The following is a 23,069-nucleotide window of genomic DNA, read 5'->3' as shown; positions in this document are numbered from 1 at the left end:
AAATATCTTTGTATGGTGTTATATTTGTACGAAAGAATTTATCGTGATTTAATAACAACTTGTGGTGGGGTGACACATCAACTAGAATCACTGGAAAATTCCTCGGTGGATTACACTATATCATCCCAAAAAATCAACTTTTCAATTGTCCAATCTATAGTGCGAAATAACTTATCAGGAACACCACGAACAATCAACACTGATTCTGACACAGTGACATGTGAAATAAGTCGAGTAAATTATCTACGTAGATTCTCCTGTAGTCTGTAGATTAGTCCCAATTTTCAAAGAGTCATCTCGTGACACACTGACACTGATAGATTTTTTTTTTTTTTTTGGTATAGAAAACCTTCCAACGGTACTGAAAAAGCAGCCAAGAAGAAGAATCACACTAGAAACCATAAAGATGAAAAAGAATACAAGCGTGGTAATTTGAACAGTGATGGTTGAGGATGATGATCATAAAAGAATATTTGCAGTGATGCTCAGCTCATCACACTCCATAATAAAAAAGCAAACAAACATTCCAAGCTGGTAATAAAGCAACACCCTTTACTCACACTCTCTCTCTCCCTCCTTGGTTCTCTAACTTCACTAGACTTCAAAACTCACTTAACAACACTCAATCATCTCTCTCTCTGAACGTTTCTATATTTGGTTTCCTTGATGCTTAACATCCAAGTTTGATACAATCATTATAAAGACACTCATTTGGTAAATTTAAAGAGAAGGGGCTTAAGAGATTTTGAAGCAAATGCTAGTTATGGTATAGCTTGGTAAGTGTGTTTTTTTATTATTTAAGAAACACCATTTTGTAGTTGAAGTTGTTGTACAAGTGGAAATTCTTGTTTCTAGTTTGTTGTAATTGGTAGTTTGTTGAAATTCCTTTTGGAGTTGGATGTTGGGTAGTCTAGTATCACTGTTTTTTTGGGTAAGAATGCTATTTATGAGGTTTTCTGAGATGCCCATTTGACTCAAAGTTTGGATCTTTTGGTTGATATTCACTTTTTGGGTAATGGACTTGAATTGTAGTGGATGGTGAAGTGTAAACTATGTTTTGGTATGTAGTTTGCAATTGTTTGTAGAGAAAGAGTAATCAGTGTTGACTGTTGTTATGCACTTGATGATTTTCTGGCAGCACTTTGAAGTTCTGTGACTTTCGAAGGAAACCAATTCATGAATTGAGAAAATTTTGGAAAATTGATCATGGTTCTTGATGTTGTTTAAGTGATTTGGTGAATGATCTAGTTTGCGAATCATCGGCACTTTTGTATTTATGGCTGAAACTAAAGTTTCAAGAGTAGATCAAGGTCATACAAAGATCAGAAATGTTCCAATTGCTGTAACACCAGAAGGATTTTGGTGCTGTCCTTCGCCCGTCATGTTTCAAAAGGCACTCAAAGCTCAAAATCTCCCAAACAAGTCTAGATCTTCATCCCCACCTCCAAAAATATCTATGCAAAAGAAGCAGAATTCCCAAAATGAGAGAAAACTAGCTCCTAATTCGTCGAGGTCAAGATTAGTTTCTGATGATCAAAAAAATTTAAGCTCAGATACTTCTAGTGTTAGTCCATCTGTGGTAGCCGAGAGAACGCCAAAGCCAAACAATGATAGTACACGGCAGAAGGTCTCGATTGTGTTTGGTGATCCTGGAACCAGTGATTTAAAGCTTTTTCTTACTGGGAAGCAAGGATTTTCTGTGAAGATGAGTGTTCACAGGACTGTGCTTATTGAAAATAGCAGTTTTTTCGCCAATAAGCTATCTCAGCAAGAGCCTCCGTTGTCCTGCCTTCAAATTGGTGATTGTGAAGACGTGGAAATTTATCTTGACACTGTAGGATTGATGTATTGCAAAGAAATGAAGCAGAGGCTGATTAAGCAGAGTGTTCCTAGGGTACTCCGTGTCCTCAAGGTATTTTATACCTTCATTATAATTCTGCCGTTGTTGTTTCCATTCATACTTGATAGGGAAAAAATTATAATAGGACTTTGTGGTATGTATACTACAATTTTTTAACTGCAACTGATCAATGTTGATTCAATTATCAAGAAAAAAGTTCATCTTGTAACCATCTCAATATAGTTTTTTTTTTTTTTAAATTATATGACAGAATATGAGTTTTCCTGAAGGTGTAGGGGGGAAGGGGGTGTTGGTGTTCAATAACTGTCCCACACAAATTAGCACCGTTTGGAGAAGCACATGCAGCATAGCTATATCCAATTGCTTTTAAAGGTTCCTATTATGGATACACCATGGTTACTTAGTTAATGCATTATCTCTCTAGAAAGTTTACATATGAGTGTTTTCTACTTTTTGTTATATTCACTTGTTGTCTTCTATTAGTTTGATATCTACGTAAGTGCATGTGTCTATACCATCTTTTCTTGTGTCTATACCATTTTTTTGTTGAAAGTTAAGTAGTCTAATCCTCTGTGACCCTTTCAAGCCTCGGCATTGACAAACGTTTGAGCATTACTATAGTGTTTCTTAGTTTCTTTATTGGACGGAAACATTTTCCCAGAATTAAGAACTTTTTCATGTCCGACAAAATAGTAGTACATAATTTCCAATTCGAGGCAGTAACATATGAATTTGGTCAAGATACTTACTCAAATTGCAAGTATTGATGGATATAAGTATATAACTGAGTTATTGTTATAGTAACAAAAGAATTATTAACAATGCTACACTATATTTTCATACAGTAGTAATTCTAAAACTATTAATGATGCAAATAGTAACTAAAAAGAATTTGGATAGCTTCGACTTTCCACACATATCAAAGCATCATTAACTTACAAGATCGTAGCAGGTAATGGCATGGGCACACACTGAATCTGAAAGTGTACATGGCATACATTCAGTGATTTGAATGTGTTCACTTTCTACCTTTTTTAAAAGCATATGATTGAGAGAATGGGCACGATCTAATAAAGCAATGGATACACTCTGGGATTTTTGTTGTCTCTTAAAAAAATTATATGGAGTCCTTCAATCCCAACCCTAAACAGTAGGCAATGGTGTAAAGTGTGCTACTACTACATGAATACTGCACATAGTTCTTACCACACTTTTGATTTATTCATGGGTTCATGATTGAGTGATGGTGGCACTCTTCCAAGGAAGTATACTTGATAAAGTTCCTCTATTTAGTGGTTGTGATTTGTTAGTTTCTGTAGTCCTCCGCTCTCTGTGTTGGTGTTCTAACTGAGAATTAAGAATTGTGGGTTGATGATTGTTCGTTTTAATATGAAATCCATTTAACTGCTCATGCACAGATCAATTTCAGTTGTGTTGATTGGAATAGGCTAGGCATTCTGGGGTTCAGAATTTGTTACTCGTGGATCATTAGGGCTTAGGGTATGTTGATTGAGTGTGAAACTAGAAATTGGAAGATGAGAGGGTTACTCTGCTAGTTGCTTCATAGTTTGCTAACCATTTGAGTTGCACTTTCTTAATGAAAAGGGAAAAAAATATAATAACTAAAAACAAACCAAGAAAGGCCATCTTCTCAAGCCCAGTAATATATTTGTTATCAAATTACATGATTTGGAAGAAAGAAATTGTCAGCTCTTGGTAGTGCTTTCGAGTATTTTTAGACTCTTGTGTGACACAGTTACAACCTTTATACAAGTTCACTTCCCGTTCGGAAAAATGAGAACACTCAGATATACAGATTAGAGCTTAATAACTTTCTCAGGCAAATAAATGGGTCTCTTCTGTTTCTTTTGATTGTAGTGTCGAGTGATCTTTCTTGAAGGAATAGTTTTTATTGTTTAGCAATAGAAATTTGAAATCATATGAAAATTCTTTTAATCCATTTGTGAATAAAATGATCTGCAGATCTCTGAATTACTTGGCTTCCAGAGATGCATTGAGTCATGTCTGGAATACTTGGAAGCAGTTCCATGGGTTGGTGAAGAGGAAGAAGAAAAGGTGGTCTCGTCCGTCCTACGGGTAAGGAGTGATAATACTGGAGTCACTCCGGTATTAAAACGAATAACTTCTGAAATATCGTATCCCCTGAACGACACACTTGCCAACATAATGGAGCTGGTTCTCAAGAGCAATGAAGAGCGAGGGGCGGAGAGAGATGAAATCCTTGGTATTAAGGCTCTTAAGGGAGAACAACAGTCCTCTCGGTGATGGAAGCTCTGCTGATGTTCTCAATGGAAGTATATATAACTCTTGCAAATGCTGTTTGGGTTCACTGTTGATTCTATTCAAATCAGCTTCGCAACCTGGGTTTATTGATCAATCAATGGACAGCAGAGGTCCTGTTGCGAAGCAGATAGCTCTTGAAGCAGATAACCTCCTCTGGTTGCTAGACATTTTGGCTGACAGACAGGCTGCAGACGAGTTTGCAGTAATGTGGGCTAACCAGAATGAGCTGGCAAGCTTACACCCAAAGCTGCCAACTGTGTCTCGCCACCTTGTGAGCTGCATAACTGCAAGGTTCTTTGTTGGGATTGGAAGAGGGGAAATACTTCCATCTAAGGACACTCGACAATTGTTGTTAGAAACATGGTTACAGCCATTAATCGATGACTACTATTGGTTACAACACAGTTGCAGATCATTTGATCGAAAGGTTGTGGAGGAAGGAATTGGTCGGACAATACTGACACTTCCACTGGAAGAGCAACAGAGTATTCTGCTTGAATGGCTTGGCAAGTTCTTGAAGGCAGGTGACAACTGTCCAAATCTTCAAAGAGCATTTGAAGTTTGGTGGAGGAGAACTTTTGTCAGGCCTCATGTAGAGCAGCAGGGAAGTCTTCTCCAGTCGGACAGCATGACGGCTAGCTAGTTCCAGTTCTCCGAAAGACAGTATATTCTTGTTATTACTGACACAGTGGGATGAGAGGTACTGCTATGTTGTATAACTCATAAGCATTTCCTTGAGTTATTAGGATATTCCTTGGGCTATAAGGGGAAGAAAAAGGATAGGTTGTAGCATTTCCAGTTTTTATGTTGTGATTGCTATGTTTGGAAGTAAATGACTAATGTGCAATGAAGTCATCTTTTATGCTTCAAGCCTGTGTATAAAAGGTTAAAAAAAATTGCGTTACTGGTTGCTTGAGGAAATCTGTGTATCTTCTTAGACCCAAAACCTTACTATTTATTTTCTTGATTACCTTGTCGAAGTCGAAGCATACAATCAGGATAAAAAAATAACTCTCAAGCACAGAACCCGTGTATTTTACATATTTTCTTGACATGTCTACTGTTGAGCATAGCCTGCAAATCAAATCATCTGAAACAATTAACCAACTAAAACCTGAGAAGCTAGTAAAAGTAAGATTAACAATATGAAGACAGCTATTTGATTCTCGGAGAAGCCAGTATTACTGAAAGTTGGTGAATTAATAATGCCACTGATTCAACTTAAAGATGGTAAGTTAATGAAGATTCTGGAAAACTATTCACTACTTGCTCATGGAGTCGATCATGGAAAGTAGTATTGTACACATCTGTTTTTCTGGAATGGTCTTGCGTATCTTGTCATTGATCGTGCTAAGTTTTTTGACTTGTTGAAGTAGACTGTTATCCATATTCAAAACATCGTGCATGAAGGGTGTATGTCAACGTAGTTTGAAGTTTGAACACAACCATATAATCAATCTACCACATGTTTGATAGCAACTTTTCACAATATTTTTCCAATGTCAGATCTGTGTGTGAAAGAATGACAAAAAAAAATTTAATTACTGAATTAACACGAAATCATTTAAACACCAAACCTTCTTGAAAATTCCAGAATTCCAGAATAACTTGTCAAGAAGAGGAGGCAAACCTTTGATAGTTTTGTCTTTTCCCTTTTCGACGCGACACTTGTAACCACAGGAAACACTTTTGTGGTGTTCCATTCTGTCATTTGATATTCAAAGCTTCAATAGGAAAAGGAGAAGTTTGTTTGGATATGTGATGTTGGCATTAGAGGCAATAATTTTGGGTTTACAAAGTTCTCATATGGATAAAACATTGGAGTTTTGACATTGATCTTTCATTGTAAGGATGGACATATCACATTATTGGAAGTTAAATGTCAATATAGAGAAAAGTCATTTTTCGTTTTGTGTCATCCAAGGATATGCGGAAAGGTCTTTCTATAAAAGAGTTTGTGTCTTTCAGGGATATATCTTTGGTTAGCTTTACAAAAATTAATCTATAACCACAAATTATATGAATTAAGCTCCAATTAGTGGGAATAGTGGATGAGATATATCATTCTACTTCAGTTATTTAGAGGAAGAGCGGCTAGCAATAAAATATCTAAGGAGACTGAGGAGTCATTTCCAAATTGGCTTGAACATCTATGTAGCAGTTAGTCAATAGCCCAACCTAACACATGGGAGAGGGAAAGAGATTTTCAAACAGGTTGACTTTTCATATGATGTCTTTATCAGTAAAAGGTTTCCCTACTTAAGGAATCAAACCCTCCAAAATCTACAAGTATATCTTTCTTTCTCAAGAGTTTGCCTTTTTCCAAAAACATCAATCTTCATCTGCAAAGACAAATAGCTGCTGCAGCTTGAAAGTTACAAACAAACATAATGAAAAACTTCAATATATTTCATTGTTGTAATAGGTATCATTTGTCATTTCTTTCTTGGCTTCTTTTCAAGTCTATGATCTTGTTCAAAGAAGTTATCATATGCACTATCAATCACAGCGTTTTCTTTGATAGTTGTAAATCACACAAGAATGTGCTGTTGCTCAAGACCTAGCTGTAGTTTTGTATTTCATGGTTGCACTGGCAATATTTCCCCTCACTATCGGTTTTTAATTACCGTCTTCATCATCCTAATCACCGTCATTGTCAGTGTCAAAAGTAATATATAAGTTGTAGCATAGAGGCAGAAACCCTTTTCTGAACTGGAATGGAATATGACTCTGCAGGACAAAATATAAATCGGAGCAAAGAGTGGTTAGCAGCATGACTACCGATGATGCAACTCATGAGGGTATAAAAACGATTGAGGTGGAGAAGCCTGGCAAGTTTTCAGCGAATTCAGTACTTCGTGTTTGCATAGTGACTTGGAACATGAATGGCAAGGTTTCGTCTCGGGATTTAGCACAGCTTGTCGGTGATGAACAGAAGTATGATTTACTCGTCATCGGTTTGCAAGAAGTTCCGAGATGCAACATTGCTCAGCTATTGCAGGAAGTTCTAGTTGAAACACACAGGTACTCCACCCTTATATGAAACACACACACAGAACAATCAAGCAAAATGAAAAAAAAAAAAAACCGAACAAAAGAAGAATATAAGTCTCTCTGTTAAAATGCTGATATTATACGTTCAGTTTAATTTAAGAAGAAAGTTTATTGAATTGTCAGCAATCTTGACTGCGGATTGTACGTGGTTGTTTCTAATGTTTGTTTTTATTTTTCTTTCTGAAATCGGGCAGCCTCCTAGGGGAATCAATCATGCAATCTCTACAGTTATTTGTCTTTGGACCAAAGAACTTTGATCCCTTGATCAACAAAGGTGAGTACGGTTACATTTCTGCTCCAAATTTTGAGGTAAATAAGTACCATTTGCTTCTCTAATTTTTTTTTTTTTTCAAACCTCTTTGTTCATCTTTGATCTGATTGAAAAAATAAATAAAAAAATAGACAAGTACTCAACTGGAGGATTGGGAGGACTTATTAGGCGAAAGAAGGGAGCTGTTGCAATCAGCATTAGTTTCAAAGGAATCCGTTTGGTGTTCATATGTTGTCATCTGTCAGGTTAGTTCTAAACTTCTAATATGTTATTTAGTACATTAATTTTACTTTCATGCATGTAATAAATTATCAGTAAAGAAAAAGATATTACTCGAAACAAAACAACGCAGTGGCGGAGCCAAGGGCGTGGAGCCTGAACTTTGGCAGGAAAAAAACAGTAGTATAATGATGATTAGATTTTTTTTAAAAAAATAAATATATATGGTGTAAAACTTTGCTACCCCAAATGTATTAACTGAAGAGTGTGCGTATCATTTTTTCATAGTAAAAAGAAAGAAGAAATACCTTCTTCGGACAGTTTCTTTTTTCAAAAAACCCCTTCCTCTTGCAGTCTTGCAACAAGTTCATCTTCTTCCCTTATTTGCACTTCTTTCCTACATTCTAAATTCTCAAATGGTACACCCTATATCTCAAATCATAATCCTTAAATCTTCAACTTAAATTGGACATAGTTCTTTTTTTAATTATTGTTGTTCATATCTTTGGAAATAGATTTTTCTAAATTTGTTTTCTTGATTTTTGGAAGTTCGTCTTTTTTACAAGTTTTTGGTGTAATGAATTTTGAGTCTTTTTCTTTTAATGAATCATTTTTTTGTCTATTATTTTGCCCACCCTAAAAAAAATCCTGGCTCCGCCACTAACAAGTATACACGATGGTAGTCAACCTGTCAATCCCAACAGTAGTGCCCGGAACAAGAATCACTTGGCTTCTTCTTCTTGTTGTTGCTGTTGTGCTTTAGGTCATTGCTTGCTATAACTTTGATCATGACCCAGACACAAGAATGGATACTGCCACCCCAGAATTTTGGAAAAACAATTATTATACAGTAGAATTAGTTAAACTGTTGTAAAAAATGTTTGAATCTACAAAGGTCTTCCCCCAACACACACCCACAGATTTTTTTCGTAACACACACACACAAGAGTTGCCACCCCAAAGTCAAATTCCTGGCCCCGTCTCTGGCCAGATACCCAGTTTTCATACCTGCGAACCAAGAGACCTCTGTTAGTCTGTGTATATATCAAGGTTTATATTGGAATACATTTCTTTCCTGACATTCTTTTAATGAGGCCTGCCATTGCCTAATTCTGTTTCTGGTTGCCATAATGACTATATTTATCAGCATTTTTTGTCTACTTTAGCCCATGTTTTGTGCAAAGAAGTAGTACCTACACTCAGTCATCATATCCATCTAATTAAACTCGAGCAATCAAGCTGCTATGATAGTGACAATGTTTGTCCAATACAAGACAAAAGTAGTTAATTAATAGGCTTCATTTTGTTCGGCATGCCGCATTGCTCTTACTGTTGGGTTCAAACCTGAGCGGATCGGTATGCAAATCCAGTTCCACCCAGATATGAAGTATTCAATGAAAAGATGAAACAATGGAAGGACTATGGGATTGTATTTAAGTTGGCTCTCAGAAACTGGTTGTTTCAATTCTATAATTACTATATACAATTCATATCCAGACTATTGAGTCTAGGACTATGACAAGAGATTGCATTTCCATACACCTTTTCAGAGAATATTAGAAACATAATACATTTTATTGGCAGCTCATGCACGTCATGTGGAAGAAAGGAATGCTCAATTGCGGCACATTTCACACTCGCTGTTCTCCAATGATCCGAACCCTTATGCAAGACCTTCTCAAATTACAGTATGGTTAGGAGATCTCAACTACAGAATACAAGGAATGGACACTTTTCCGGTCAGAAATTTGATCAAAAGAGACCTTCATAAGGTAAGCTCATTGTTTCATAGTTACATATACATAATGATATGTGAGGGCGGCCCTGAGCACAGGCGACCGTCTGGGGCTCCCAAATTGTTACACTAAATTTGGGCCCCGTCCTACCAAAACAGACACTACTAACTCTACTAATAGTATTTGTGCTCATTTCAATCATGCAGTACTCTTAGCCAATTGGTTTCCTGAATGTGTTACACTACAATGCCCGTAATTGGACTCATCTTTCACGCAAATTTTACAAAATCAATTGATTAATTTTGACATATAAAGGCCCCACATGTGGAGTTTGTCTTGGGCCCCCACAACCTCAGGGCCTCCCCTGAACAGCTTCATCGTATGCACACTTCTGCTACCTAATTCTTTCTTCTTGGTTTCGAGTTTATAAACGAGTACATTTGCCTCGGATGGTAAATGGATGTTAAGATATGCTAGTTGGCAGAAAATGAAAATGGTAAAAGTACATTTTCCTCTGATGGCTAACTTCGAATTCTAGTGACTAGAAATTGGGCTCTAGACACTTTCTTTTAGTGTCTTTTTGTCAGAGAAAGACCAATATTATCTTTTGATTCTACTCCAATTTTAACAACATGTCACTTTTGGGTGTATTAACTGTTTTTAAAACTTTTTATTTTCCTTTTTACCCTTTCGTTTATAACTTCTTAATTTCTTCCACAAATAAATAATACTGAAAATCTAAATGTCTTAAATTGGGTGTGTGTGTGTCGTAATCGAGGCCACTCATCAGGGCAAGGTGCGTGTGTATTGCTCAAAGATGTCTTGCAATCAAATAATACAATTGTCTTATAAAAAACTCATTTCCTTTCACAATTTCAATTTTGAATTACATCAAACAAAGCTTAAAAGATGATATTCAAAATTATCGGAGATGATTTAAATTGTTAAGTTTTGTATTGAAATTAGTTGTAATCAACATACATTTTTCCGTTTTGAAGTTGATGTTTTCACATTGTTTTGGTCTCTTAAATTCATCTCACTTTAATTGGAAATTTGTAGATTTTGGATGAATTTTAGTTATTTTGATTAACCTACTACTCTTTTTAGTAAGAATTTAGTTAAGTAGTTTTTTTGGTTTGTTGGTAAAAAGGCTTTTAGTCAGACTAATAAAAAAGAGGTCAAAATTGTAAAGTTAGCCTCAAATTTGAGATGGATGTCAAATTTCAGTTTTATGGAGGAAAAACAAAAAAAAAGTTTGCTATTTTTCCTCTGAACATAAAAATTTATGTGATTATGTGTAACTATACCCAATTTTACGTAAACACAAATGCATATAACTAATTAATCTGTTTCCCTTGTGACCATGGCCCAAAATATGGCCAGAGATATCCGATATCTCGTCGATATATCTCGATAAATTAGTACACCGATATCGATATTTCCGATATATATCCACCTAATATTGAATCCTTTTTTCCTTTGGATATATATCAATTTCCGATATGAAAGTTTATATCGCCGATATAATCGATATTTCCGAGATAATCAATATATATCAGTTGATTTTTTGACCAATTGTTAATAACTTAATATTGAAATTTCTGAAATATCCGATATATCCGAGATATATCGGCGAGATATCCAAGATATATCGGTGAAATATCTGATATTTTAGAAACTTTGGACTGGTCACCAAAAAAACCGAGATATCCGATATATCTCGGTTTTTGGGTACACCGATATATTAACCGATATCAAAATTTTGGGCCTTGCTTGTGACAACCGCAGGAACTCACCAGTAAAGATCAACTCCTACAGGAAGCTGAAAGGGGACAGATATTTGATGGATACTGCGAAGGAAATTTAAAATTCAAGCCAACGTACAAGTATAATGTTGGAAGTAGTAACTACTGTTGGAGTTATCCCTCACATGAGAGAAACCGAGCGGGCAAATTACCCGTATCGCCTCAAGTCGAAGCGCCCGCAAGCTTTCGATAGGCGCCTCGCAGCGCTTCAGAGCTCGGTAACATAGAGGCGCCAAAGTGGTAGCGCCCTTGGCCTTCCGCTGTCCAGACGCCCGCCAGCGACTTCGGGCCAGTGCGCGGCGCCTCAAGGCCAGGCATATTTCGTGGGCCCTTGCTACGGTATTCCGCCGAATTTGGTTTTGGAGATAAAACCAAAATCAAGGTTTTGGAAAACCTAACCTAACGAGAACCAAACAAGTCGAAGGATTGGAATCCGGACTAAAAAGCAGAGAGAACCTTTACACGAGATACAACCCTCAGAAAGAGATAAGAGTGATCTAGTAGGTGAGAGAGATCAGAAAAGAGAGAGATTGTAATCTTCCTTCCCATTTTATTAAGAACCGGGTTTGTGGAAGTAAAGCATCGTTAAGTCCACCTGTGAAATCTTTGTGTTGTGGTTTGTTGCTTTTTAATCCTTTTACATTATTATCATTGTTAATAGTTGTTTAGCGAAGTTAGTATGTTAGTATAGGTAGTTTGTGATATTTGAGATTCATCCGAGTTGAAGTGTGTTCATACAAGTTATCACGTGTAGTGGGAACCGATTGGTATTGGGTGTAATCCCCAACAAGTGGTATCGAGCCTTGGTTAGAATAGCCAGGGGTGTTATCCGAATCTTGGTCGAAGGTGTTTGGCCAAATTCCCGGCGAGAAGATTTGAGGTTAAATAACTTGTAGAGATGGACCATTCCGTGAACACTGCATGATGAGTCCGAATAGGAAGAACTACACCATCTGGAAAGCCAAGATGGAAGACTTGCTATAATCGCGAGGACTTGGCACTTCCGTTGAGAATGAGGAGTAAAACCGGAAAAGACACGAAAATTTAATGGAAAAAGCAGCCGAGAAAAGCTATTGGGTACATTCGGCAAATGGATAGCGGCGGCTGTCTTTCACCATGTGGCCTAAGAGACTACGATACCTATGGAAGAAACTTCAAGACCTTTTATGAGGAGGAAGTCGGGTGGAAACAAAGTGCTAGTCGTTAAAGGTTTGGAACCGCGAAGTACCAAAGGTTCTTCAATGTCCGAGCATCTTAATGAAGTATTGATATCATCAATCGGATGCATTTGATGAAGATCAATTTGGGAGGCGAAGTTGAGGCTTTGTTTCTATTAGGCTCTCTTCCTAAAGTTGGGAGACATTAGCGCGCTTCACATGGAGCGGCCCAAGGATGGAATTGTTACCATGGAGATGGCTACCACGTCTTTGTTGAATGAGGAGACTGAAGGAGTGCAAAGAAGCGACTCTTCTAACTCGCAGGTCCTTTTACAAGAGAAACGGGGAGAGGTCGGGCGTAAAACCATCTCGCTTTACAGAGGTGATGACAAAGTAAATCTAGGGGTGAAGCTAGAACTCCTAAGAAGCGAGGCAATGTTACTATCATGCCAAAGGCCACTTCGAGATGAAAGTCACGGAACCAAGAGGATGAGAAGAATAATAGCGGTACATGAAGACATGGTGCAGAAACGAAACACAGCAGAGATATTTCACCGCATCTAGTCGAATCACCCAGTGGGAATGTGTCGATCGTGGTGTGTCTTTGCCTTAGTACCTTCGTAGTCGATACGAGGGTGATAGATACAGAGCATCCTATCACGCCACACCGCATCGGGGATTCTTCACTACCTACACCGGTGAATATGGTGAAGTGGGACGGGTAAATGGAGTCTCAAGATTATAGGCATTGAGATGTTCGTGCAGAAACTAATGTCGGCTACACACCTGACACTCGCGGATGTAAGACATGTTCCCCCACATACGGTTAAGCCTAATTTAAATTTTGGAAAATTAGATGGACGATGGCTTTATAAACTCGTTTAGTAACGGGTATGGAAACCCGATTGCAGGTTCCATCAGAGCGGCGTCTTTTAGAAACTTGTTTCTTTACAAAACAAAGGCTAGTTGTGTGTAAAGCCCGGCGAATCGTACCCGAAGAAAACTTCATCCGAATCGGTGGGCAATGCGAGGATCGTGGTCATACGGGCATAAAAGGATGGAAGTTCTTATTAAGCAAAAGCCATACCGCACATCAAAGGTACACATTTAAATACATGTACTCACTCATTTGCAGGTAGAGCAAATACTGCGAGTGTCTTTCCAAAAGATTCGGAGTCTCACGAAAGGACAATCGGCCCTCGAGCTAGTGCACACTGACTTATGTGGTCCTATGAGAGTGAAGTCCCACCAGGAAAGTTGCATTCTTTGACATTCATCATGATCGCGTCGAAAAGATATGGGTCTATATAGTCCCGAAGACCGAGGATGAAGTAATTGGCGTGTTTGAGAAATTCCACATGATGGTGGAAAGAGAGACCGGAAGTTGTTGAAGTGTATTCGCCGTCGATAATGGGGGTGAGTACATCACCATTTGAAGAGTATCACAGAGTCACGGATTGGCCAGAGCGAATCGCTCCCAAGACACCGCAAATGAGAATGGAATAGAGAGGCAGAATGAACCGTACCATCGTAGAGAGGATAAGATGCATGCTATCTCAATCTGCTACCTGTGGTTACCGGGTAGAACGCGATAAATCTACCGTGCATGTATGTGATCAACCTCGTCACCCGTGAAAGCCTCCGTGATTATCCGTAGAGTATGGTCAGCAGAGATGTTGATTATGGATACTTGAGGTATTTGGGTGCGGCATTTGTGGTATATTCCGAAGATGAGATCCAAGCTTGATGACAAAGCCAAGCAAAGCTGCATTTTTCTGGGTTATGGAGATGAAAAGTTTGGTTACAAACTCTATGATCCGATTAACAAGAAGGTAATCCGAAGTCGAGATGTTGGTTCTTTAGTAGACCAAACCATAGTGACTTTGAGGAGGGCGAGAAGCTACAAGCTTTCACCAATGATCTTGTCGATTGAGAACCGTAAGTTCCTACCGTGGAACGTCACCGTAGGGCATCGGTGAATGCGCAGAACCATGAGTTTGAAGCTTCCGTGATGAGAATCCTATCACTTTCGTGATGGATAGAACCTATTGGTATAGAAGATGCAGATGAGATGCATGAACCACCACCGAGCGCAAGCGAAGTGTATCCTCCTCGAGGCACCGCCAGATAGGGCAAGAGGTCCTCCCATTGAGAGAGACTAGCTTCAACTGGTATCCACCACATACGCGACGCTCTTATCGGATGGTGGAGAACCTTATGTACTATCAAGAAGGCACTTGAAGGTGCAGACAAAGAAAAGTGGTTGAAGGCCATGATGACGAGATGGATTCTTTGCATAAGAATCACACTTATGAAGTTAGTCGAGAAACCCACACAGGGAGAAAAGTTCTCAAGAATAGTGGATATACAAAGTCAAGCATAAGGGAGAACAATCTCACCCAAGGCACAAAGCTCGCTTTGTCAGTGAAGGGGATTCGGTCAAAGGAAAAGTGGATTGACTTTGATGAGATTTTTCTCGTGAGTGAAGATGACTTCTATCCGGTGGTATTGTATGGCCGCTAAGTATGAACTCTGAGGTTGAGCAGCTAGATGTTAAGACAAACTTTTCTTCATGGAGACCTTGAAGAAGATATCTACATGGGACCAGCCGCAGGGTTTGAGGTCAAAAGGCAAGGAAAGACCTAGTATGCAAGCCGATAAAAGAGCTTCAGATGGGTTTAAGCAATCGAGATAAAGGGTACATAAAGTTTGACTCCTTTATGGTGAAGCAAGGATACAAGAAGTCCGCTCCCATCATCAGGCGCTTTTGTTCCCGAGATTTCCGGATGGAGATTTCATTGTCTTTATTGTCAGATGTGGATGATATGTCGATAGTTGGCCCAAACATCAACAAGATATCCAAGTCAAGAAAGAACTTGAGTAAGTCCTTTGAGATGAAGATTTGGGGTCAAGCAAAGGAGATACTTGGGATCGCGGATCACCGTGATGTAAAGAGTGGAGTTGTGGCTTTCTCAAGAAAGCTACATCGGTAAGGTGTTGAAGAGATTCAAATGGATCGCTTGATCGGCTCACCGCTTGTCCGCCAGCCAGCCCGCATGACCAAAGAGACGGTCCTAAGGGTGAGCATGAGCAAGAGTCGATGGAAAAGATTCCTTATGCATCCGCCAGCTGGGCGCTTTGATGTATGCCATGGTGTGTACTCAGGACCGGGACATTGCTTTCGGGTCAGTGGTAAGCGGTTCTTCACAACCGGTAAAGAACATCAGCGTGTTGTGGATATCGAGATATCTCCAAAGGCACTTCCAAATCATGTTTGTGCTTTGGTGGAAGTGCAGTACTTACCAGGCTAATCGATTAATCGATGGCAGTGATGCCGACTGATGAAGTCCACCTCCGGTTATCCGGGTTACTTTGGGGGGGGAGCGTTTCTTGGCAATCTAAGTTGCAAAAGTGTGTTGCCCTCCCACTACGGCGTTTAGATATCATTGCAGCCACCGAGTGTTGCAAAGAGTTGCTATGGATGAAGAGGTTCTTCGGAACTAACTATAAAGGAAAACAAATTTGTAGTTCTACGTGGATGTCACGAGCCCATCCACTCGAAAGCGTTAACCGAAGTTTTCATTCTAGGTCGCCCAAAAACATACACGCAAGCTATCATCGATTAAGAGAAGTACTTGGAAGACAAGCATTTGTGTATCGAGAAGATCCATACCGGCAAAATCCGCGTCGGATATGATGACCAAAGTCTTACCGAAGGTAAGTTTGATGTTTGTCGCGCTATCATTTTAATGGCGACACCTCCCCGCTGATTTGGCAATTGCATGGAGGTAGCCCCCACCGCCTCGAGGGGGAGATTGTTGAGTTATCCCTCACGTGAGAGAAAACCGAGCCGATGAACGGCAAATTCGCATCGCAAAGTCGAAGGCTACGCAAGCCCGATAGTATGCGACTTCGGCTTCTCGAGAGTCCAAGAACATAGTGGCTAATTCATACCCGGCCAAAGCGAAGCGCGCCTCTGTCCAGCCTTCAACATGACGACTCACAGAGGAAATTGGCCAGCATATTTTCAGGGCCTTGCTACAAGCATTCGCCAATTTTGGTTTTTGGAGATAAAACCAAAATCAAGGTTTTGGAAAACCTTAACCTAATGTAACCAAACAAATTCGCGGATTAAATCCAAACGCAAAAGTAGAGAAACCTTTACGAGATACAACCCAATAAAGAGAAGAAAGTGATCTAAGAAGCGCTGGTAGACCGTGAGTTTATAGATTGAATCCTTCCTTCCCATTTTATTAAGAACCCATTGCCAAGAAAATCATCGTCATTGGGTAAATACGGTAAATCTTTGGTTGTGGTTTCATTAACTGCTCGCTTTCACATTATTATCCGTTGTTAATAAATGTTGAAATGCAGTTAATGATAAGTATGCTATTTGTGATATTTGAGATTCATCCTGAGTCAGTGTTGTTCATACAAGTTATCCACAGAATGGGAACCGACTGACGTGTAATCCCCAACAACTACGGTATAATCCGCCACAGGTATATATATATATACTCATGTTTCCTCATTCTTTCGATTTGTTTGGTTACACGTCCATAGCGGTATATACTTAGTTTTTCTTTTCCCATAATTGCTTTCCAGGTACGAGTACCATCATGGACTGATCGAATTTTGTTCAAGATCGAAAAGTCTGGGGACGTCGATGCAACCTTACATTCCTGAATCAATTTTGATCATATTCATAGTTCTGATCACAAACCAGTGAAAGCACTTCTTTCCTAAAGCTTACAGACTAGAATAACCAGCACTCAGTATGTAGATATATGAGTTCCTAATCCTAGTTGTACCATTGTAAATCCATTGATTTTGAACCAGGTCATTCTTCTTTATTTGTTTTCTGTTAGTACTATAGTACAACAGTTCTTGTAATCAGTACTATAGGACAACAGTTTTTTGTATTAAATGTATCAATTACCAACAGTTGTCTGCCATGTATAAATCATGATCTTGGTGATTAACCGAAAGAGGTGCCAAAGACCTTCGAACCCCTAATAATTCCGGCCAAAAACTCCGGATCGCGAGAAATCATACTTACGCTCCCGGAGTACCAATAAGACGATGGAGGCGAGGTCGGACCGATGTCAATGACCTTGTCCTTGCCTAGGACATTCCGACCAATCCATTTTGAAACGTAGCCGGTTGGTTTGGTCTGAAAGGATACTGGCGAACCACAATAACGGTTTGGATTGTAACTCCGTTGATGCCGATATAGCCATATCAAGCGGCTCTACCCGTCAAAGCGAGGATCCCGTAAAGTGGCATCGGATGGATTCTAGGCGAATAGAATCTCAATAACAAATCCGTCGTCAACTCCCTCCTCTTCTTCTTCACCACCAACACAAAAAATCTACTCTCTTCCCGACTCCACGGTGTTGTAGAACCCGTCGGACCAAGTCTTCATGGTAGAAGTCTTCGGTCGAAAGTACCGAAGACTATTCCAGTCTCTACTAGCCATTCGTCACCGTAAAAGCGGAAATGAAATGGTCGATGATGAAACTTGCTCGGTATGATTGGCGTTGTTGAGCCATTTGAAGTTTTGAATACGGTTTGGGGTTTGTAGAAGGTGTGGTAGTGGTGGTTTAACTTGACCGTTGAAGGAAACGATGGTGGTGGCGGTGTGGTGGCGTAGCGCGCACCAATTTTTGTTCTTTTTAATTGGTTTTTCTTGGGTTAAATTGGTGGAGTTTGTTTTGATTGGTGTTTGGAAGTCGATTGGGGTTGGGATTTGATTTTTGGCATGGGTTGTTTTAGTTTTCTTTTTATTTGATTTTTGTTTTAGGTTTAAGCTTTAAGCTTGGCGTTAATGGCGGTGGAAGATGAAGAACGCGATGAACTGTTCGTGAGAAGGTAAAAGCTGTGGCCTCTCCCGCTCAGCGCTCTCCATGTGGCTGGTGGGCGGAGTTGGGCCCAAAATCGAAATTTTTGATTTTTTTCGATTTTTTAATGAATTTCAAATCAAAATTCCGCTTAGTTACCGGTCCGATTTTTGCGAATGAGATATGGAAATGATCAGGAGAGAATTTCCTATCAAATGATCCATAAAACACTCTATTCCGACTTCAGATGACATACGTGATAGTGGAAAACGCCTCAAATCGTCGCATGGCGTAAGTTATCTTGAAACGAATGAAATCTAAATTAATAGATTATGTCAATCCGAATAAGTAATACAATAAAACGGCCTAAGCAACTCTAATGGGACAAAAACATTTTAGTATGCGGAAACCACGAACACCCCACCCCAAACAAATTTTTTACAACGAGAAGCTTAGAAAATTTGTTTTAGCGATAAAGGTCTTTTAAAGTCGATTCAGGGACTTCCTAGATTACTATGTTTATTTTTTTATTTTTTATTTTTTATTTATTTTTAGAAGGAAAAACAATAAGCAATAAAGACATAATTCACCATATAGAGAAACATGACTCAAAATCCGAGAAAAACATGCAAGAGTGGAAAAACGTGAACTATGTGAACCGTGGACTTAGGATCCGGTACTTCTGAGCCACACACTCCATAGGGAGGGCCGGTTACCTTAATGGTGCACTCACCAATATATTGGAATGAAAGGAAATGCACCAACACAGAAATTTGAGTCGTTTATAGTGGGATACTCAAGACTTTATCTAAAACATATGTATGAACATGCGTTGATCATATATCAACAATCGAAATAGTTGTGGATCATTCCATAAATAAATATCCCGGAAAAACATATCCAAACACAATCAAACACCAATTTTCCCTATGACTTAACCTAGTGATATGAAAGGGAAGTCGGATTACCCTATTGTGTAACCTATCATGCACCTTCTTTTTAATTTTTTGAATGAGTGGGTGTTCTAGTAAATAAGTGTGGAAAAGTGAATGGGTGTGGAGAATATGGTGGATATGGATAAGTTGTAGAAAAGGCAGCACTTACCACCGAGGATGTGGTTTTAGCAGCTGAACTCATTCATTGTTGTGTGTAGGGGTATCTCAATTCTAAAAATGAAGGTGTCAAGTAGTTTGTCCTTCCGGAAGTATCCGTTTGCTAGGAGGATTTAAAAATTATGAAGCGGGAGAAACAAAAAGGATCGAGTGCAAACTTCGAGATTCCTTTGAAAGGGTGGAAGGAGGGGAATCGAGGTGGATGTTGTGCAAGTTAGTTCTTGATAGGGTGAATTGTCACCTACTCGAGAAGAAACTCATCGAATTCCTCATCAAGGTTGGTCATATCCACATTACTATGGTAGTCTACTACATCTTTGAGAAAGTCATCTATCCCGTCCTCATCACTAATATGTGTATTGACTAGTGTAGGAATGGAAATGTTGGAGTCTGACTTTCCAAAGGAAAGAATGTTTGGCATATGATTATCAGGGAACGTGTTGTTGAAATAATCTCGAGCAAAGCTCTCGATCATGCTAACCTCTCCATCCATAGACGAATCGGGTAAACTGAGTTCTTGTTTTAAAAACATTGACTTCAACGGCAAGATGGCCAAAAAGACATGGACATTGAACCATCCATCAATTAATGGCGCATTGGCGGTTGCCAAAAAAGGACACCTAGAATGATGGGACACCAGTCGTTAGCGACTTTTGTATCGAGGACTACAAAATCAGCCGGATAGTAGAAATCACGAACTTTTACCAACACATTTTTGACTACACCACTTAGGATACTTAATAGACCGATCCGCTAATTGCAAAGCGTCATTTTAGTGGGTTGCATCTTTATCTAGACCTATTTGTCTATACAAATAAAATGGGAGTAAAGTTAACACTAGCCCCAGTCTAATAACTTGTGTGATGTGTATAGGAATCTCCTAAGGTGCATTATCTGATAGGGCGACCGGGGTCCTTGTACTTAACAATTCCATTATGTTCGGATAAGGTTGGGAATTGTTCGTTAAAAAAAGCGTCTTTTGGTATATTTTGTCTTCGCCTAGTAGTACACATTCCTTAAGAAACTTAGCATGATATGGTAGCTTTTAATAGCTTCGAAAGGGAAGGTTTATAGTTAGATTCTTGAAAACGTCCACTATCTCCTCGTAATTTGTATCCCTAGTTAACATGGCTAATTTTTGTGGAAACGGTGGTTTACGTCTATATTTTTAGCAATGGTATCACACGGATGTTTAACCGTGGCTTTATGTTTCTTAGGTTGTGTTGTAACCGGTACCTCTACGGTGGTAGGCTCTTCAGTTTCTATTTCGGTATCTAGTAAAATAGTAGGTGTAGGGAGACTCTTGGTGGGGTAACTTATATAGGCATAGTTACCTTGTTATCAACCACTCTGCCCGAACGAGAGTGGTGATGGCATTTATCTCACCTACATTTTCATATTCATTACTAGTATTATCGGTGACCTCAAAAGCTTGTGTTTGTTGTTTTAGGATTAGGTATTGCGTTACGGAAACACACCTTTGGGTTGGGCTTTATCTGAGCCAACTGTTGGGTTAAATTATTTTTACATTGTAGAAGCTGTTGGTTGGATTGAGCCATGGTTTGGAAAAGTTTTTGGCTCACTTGTATAAAGGTGTCAAGGCGATCCGATTGTATGGGTGTAGTGGTCCGCGGTGGGTGTATCGAACTATTTCCGTGAATTATTTATGGGTGGATTTTGGTAGTTATTATTTACGGAGCGATACCTCTATTAGTATTATAATTATTATAATTACCTTGACCTTGTGCTTGACCTTGTCGAGTTGCACTTGGTTGTTATAATTATTAAAATTACCACGACCACAATCCTTGTCGTAGTGGAGCTTGGTTAAAGCTCTGCGTTATTGGCCTATATTGATGATTGTACCGCGAGGTGTGGCGTTTTGGTTATTCCGCCAACGAAGTTGGGATTTTGTCTCCAAAGGGCGTTAGGTTCACTATTAATGGAACAAGCCCGTGTTCATAGGCTATAGGGCCGATTGGGAATCGGGATGCTTTCGGGGCTCAAACGAAAAGTACATGGATTTGAATTTACATTCATAGCGGGGATTGACTTTTGTTGTACGAAATGGCATCTACCTTTTAGTGAGGGATTCAATTAGAGTTTTAAGCTCGAGGATCGATTTAACCTCAAACATCTTGGTAGCCTTAAGCGTGGAAGAAGAACTAGCGGGCCGGGGATATCATCACTACCCCGGTTGTTATTTAAGCTTAGTTTGATCCTCTAAAAATTTATAAGCCTCAGGCTCCTTTACTTAAGAAACTACCCCATTCATTATGTCAAGGACTTCTTTATGGTGATGTTGAAGTCCTTTGAAAAGGCCTGAACTAACGTGTCTTTTGCTAAGTTATGGTGTGGACACTCTATAAAGCGGATCGGTGAAAGCGATTCCAAGCTCTCGAAAATGATTCATGAGGATTTTGTCGAAAGAAATGAATCTTGGAAAGCATCTCATCCGTCTTTAGGGGTGGGTAAAAATGTTCCATAAACAAATGAACAAGTTTAGCCCACGAAGTCCACGAATTAAAGCTTGGGCGTTAACCAAGGCGCCTTTATCGGCTAAGGTGAAAGGGAATACCCTTAATTTAATTTGTTCGCATACAACCGTAGGATGGTGGAATGTTGTTAAGACTTGTTCAATCCTACGTGTCTTTGATAAGGTTTTCATGGTCTAAACCATGAAAAGCGGGTAACAAATTAAAAATATTTGGAGGGATCAGAAATCCCCGGCCCTGTCTGCTAGAGCGATGCAAGATTTGGGGCTATCGCTCGAGGCTTTGTAAGTCCGAGAGGAGTCTCTCTTTCTTCCCCATTATATCGGTGGTGTGTGTGAAATAGTAGCTAGAGGTGTAGTGTGTGGTATACTAGATAGACTTGTTTGTTCTTTGTTGTTGTGTATTCGTTTGGTGTTTTGTTCTACTAGACCTTAATCTCATGCAAGACTAAGTCGAGCTTAACTAAACATGCAACACTCCAAACAATTACGATATACTAGTATAAAACTCTAACGAGGAGATGCGAGGTGTGGAAGAAAGGAATACCTGATTCGTCCTTGCTTAAACTTATGAATAAGCGTCTTGTTTTAGCTTGTTCGGTGTATATAGCGAGGTTAGAACACTGAAAAATATGAAAGAGCAAAGTTGAATCAAAAGCGTAAATCGAAAAATTTAACACGGCTTCGGGGCTTCTCGGTAATTTTCAAATTACAAGATGTTTTTAGGGTGGTCGCTCCATATGGGGGCGGTCGGTCCGAAGAATCGATAACATAGAAGTGAGGCTCGCCGCGAGGAGCATCGATTAAAAAATTGCCCGAAATTTTTCAACTATAAAATGGACAACCACAGTATGATTCAACAAGGGTGGGTGGGTGAAATGGGACTTTAAAAACAGTACTAACACTACGAAAACAATACGAAAGTGAAACTAAGATGGCAGCGGCGCCATTTGATAACTATAAAATGAATAGTCTACCTACGAAATGAGTGATGAATTCACAACGTAAGTAAATTATAACTATCTTTTACTATCTCAATTATCAAAGCTTCTACTCTCGATCAATAGTACGATATAGTGGAGTAGAGTGATTCGTTCCACTCTTAGTCCTTTCATTATGCTTGTTTTTCTAGTCTCAATACTCTACTTAAAGTCAATGAGAGTTTTCTGAAGGAATTAGACTTCTGATGCAACTACCCACGAAATGCACTAGTCGG

The 23,069-nt window shown here is 39.1% G+C and overlaps 2 protein-coding genes across 2 annotated transcripts; both read left to right on the top strand.

The window, feature by feature from the left end:
- The first annotated feature begins 186 nt into the window (after window positions 1–186).
- On the top strand, window positions 187–4,928 carry LOC147501467 (BTB/POZ domain-containing protein At3g50780-like). Its single transcript, XM_086606524.1, is given in 3 exon segments — window positions 187–1,912; window positions 3,845–4,078; window positions 4,080–4,928. Coding segments are annotated over 3 exon segments (1,599 nt in total). The 5' UTR covers window positions 187–1,276; the 3' UTR covers window positions 4,809–4,928.
- Window positions 4,929–6,458: 1,530 nt separating this feature from the next.
- Window positions 6,459–11,443, top strand: LOC147501466 (type IV inositol polyphosphate 5-phosphatase 11-like). Its single transcript, XM_086604315.1, has 6 exons — window positions 6,459–6,590; window positions 6,902–7,189; window positions 7,414–7,493; window positions 7,622–7,735; window positions 9,294–9,481; window positions 11,234–11,443. Exons 1-6 carry the CDS (start codon window positions 6,556–6,558, stop codon window positions 11,441–11,443), a joined length of 915 nt encoding a protein of 304 aa, XP_086460441.1. The 5' UTR covers window positions 6,459–6,555.
- The last annotated feature ends 11,626 nt before the right edge of the window (window positions 11,444–23,069 follow it).

Source organism: Coptis chinensis, chromosome 4 (genome assembly GCF_015680905.1).
Source record: "Coptis chinensis isolate HL-2020 chromosome 4, ASM1568090v1, whole genome shotgun sequence".
NCBI classification, from domain to species: Eukaryota; Viridiplantae; Streptophyta; class Magnoliopsida; order Ranunculales; family Ranunculaceae; genus Coptis; species Coptis chinensis.
The sequence above is the reverse complement of the archived record's forward strand: the minus strand, read 5'-3'. Positions and strand labels throughout refer to the sequence as shown.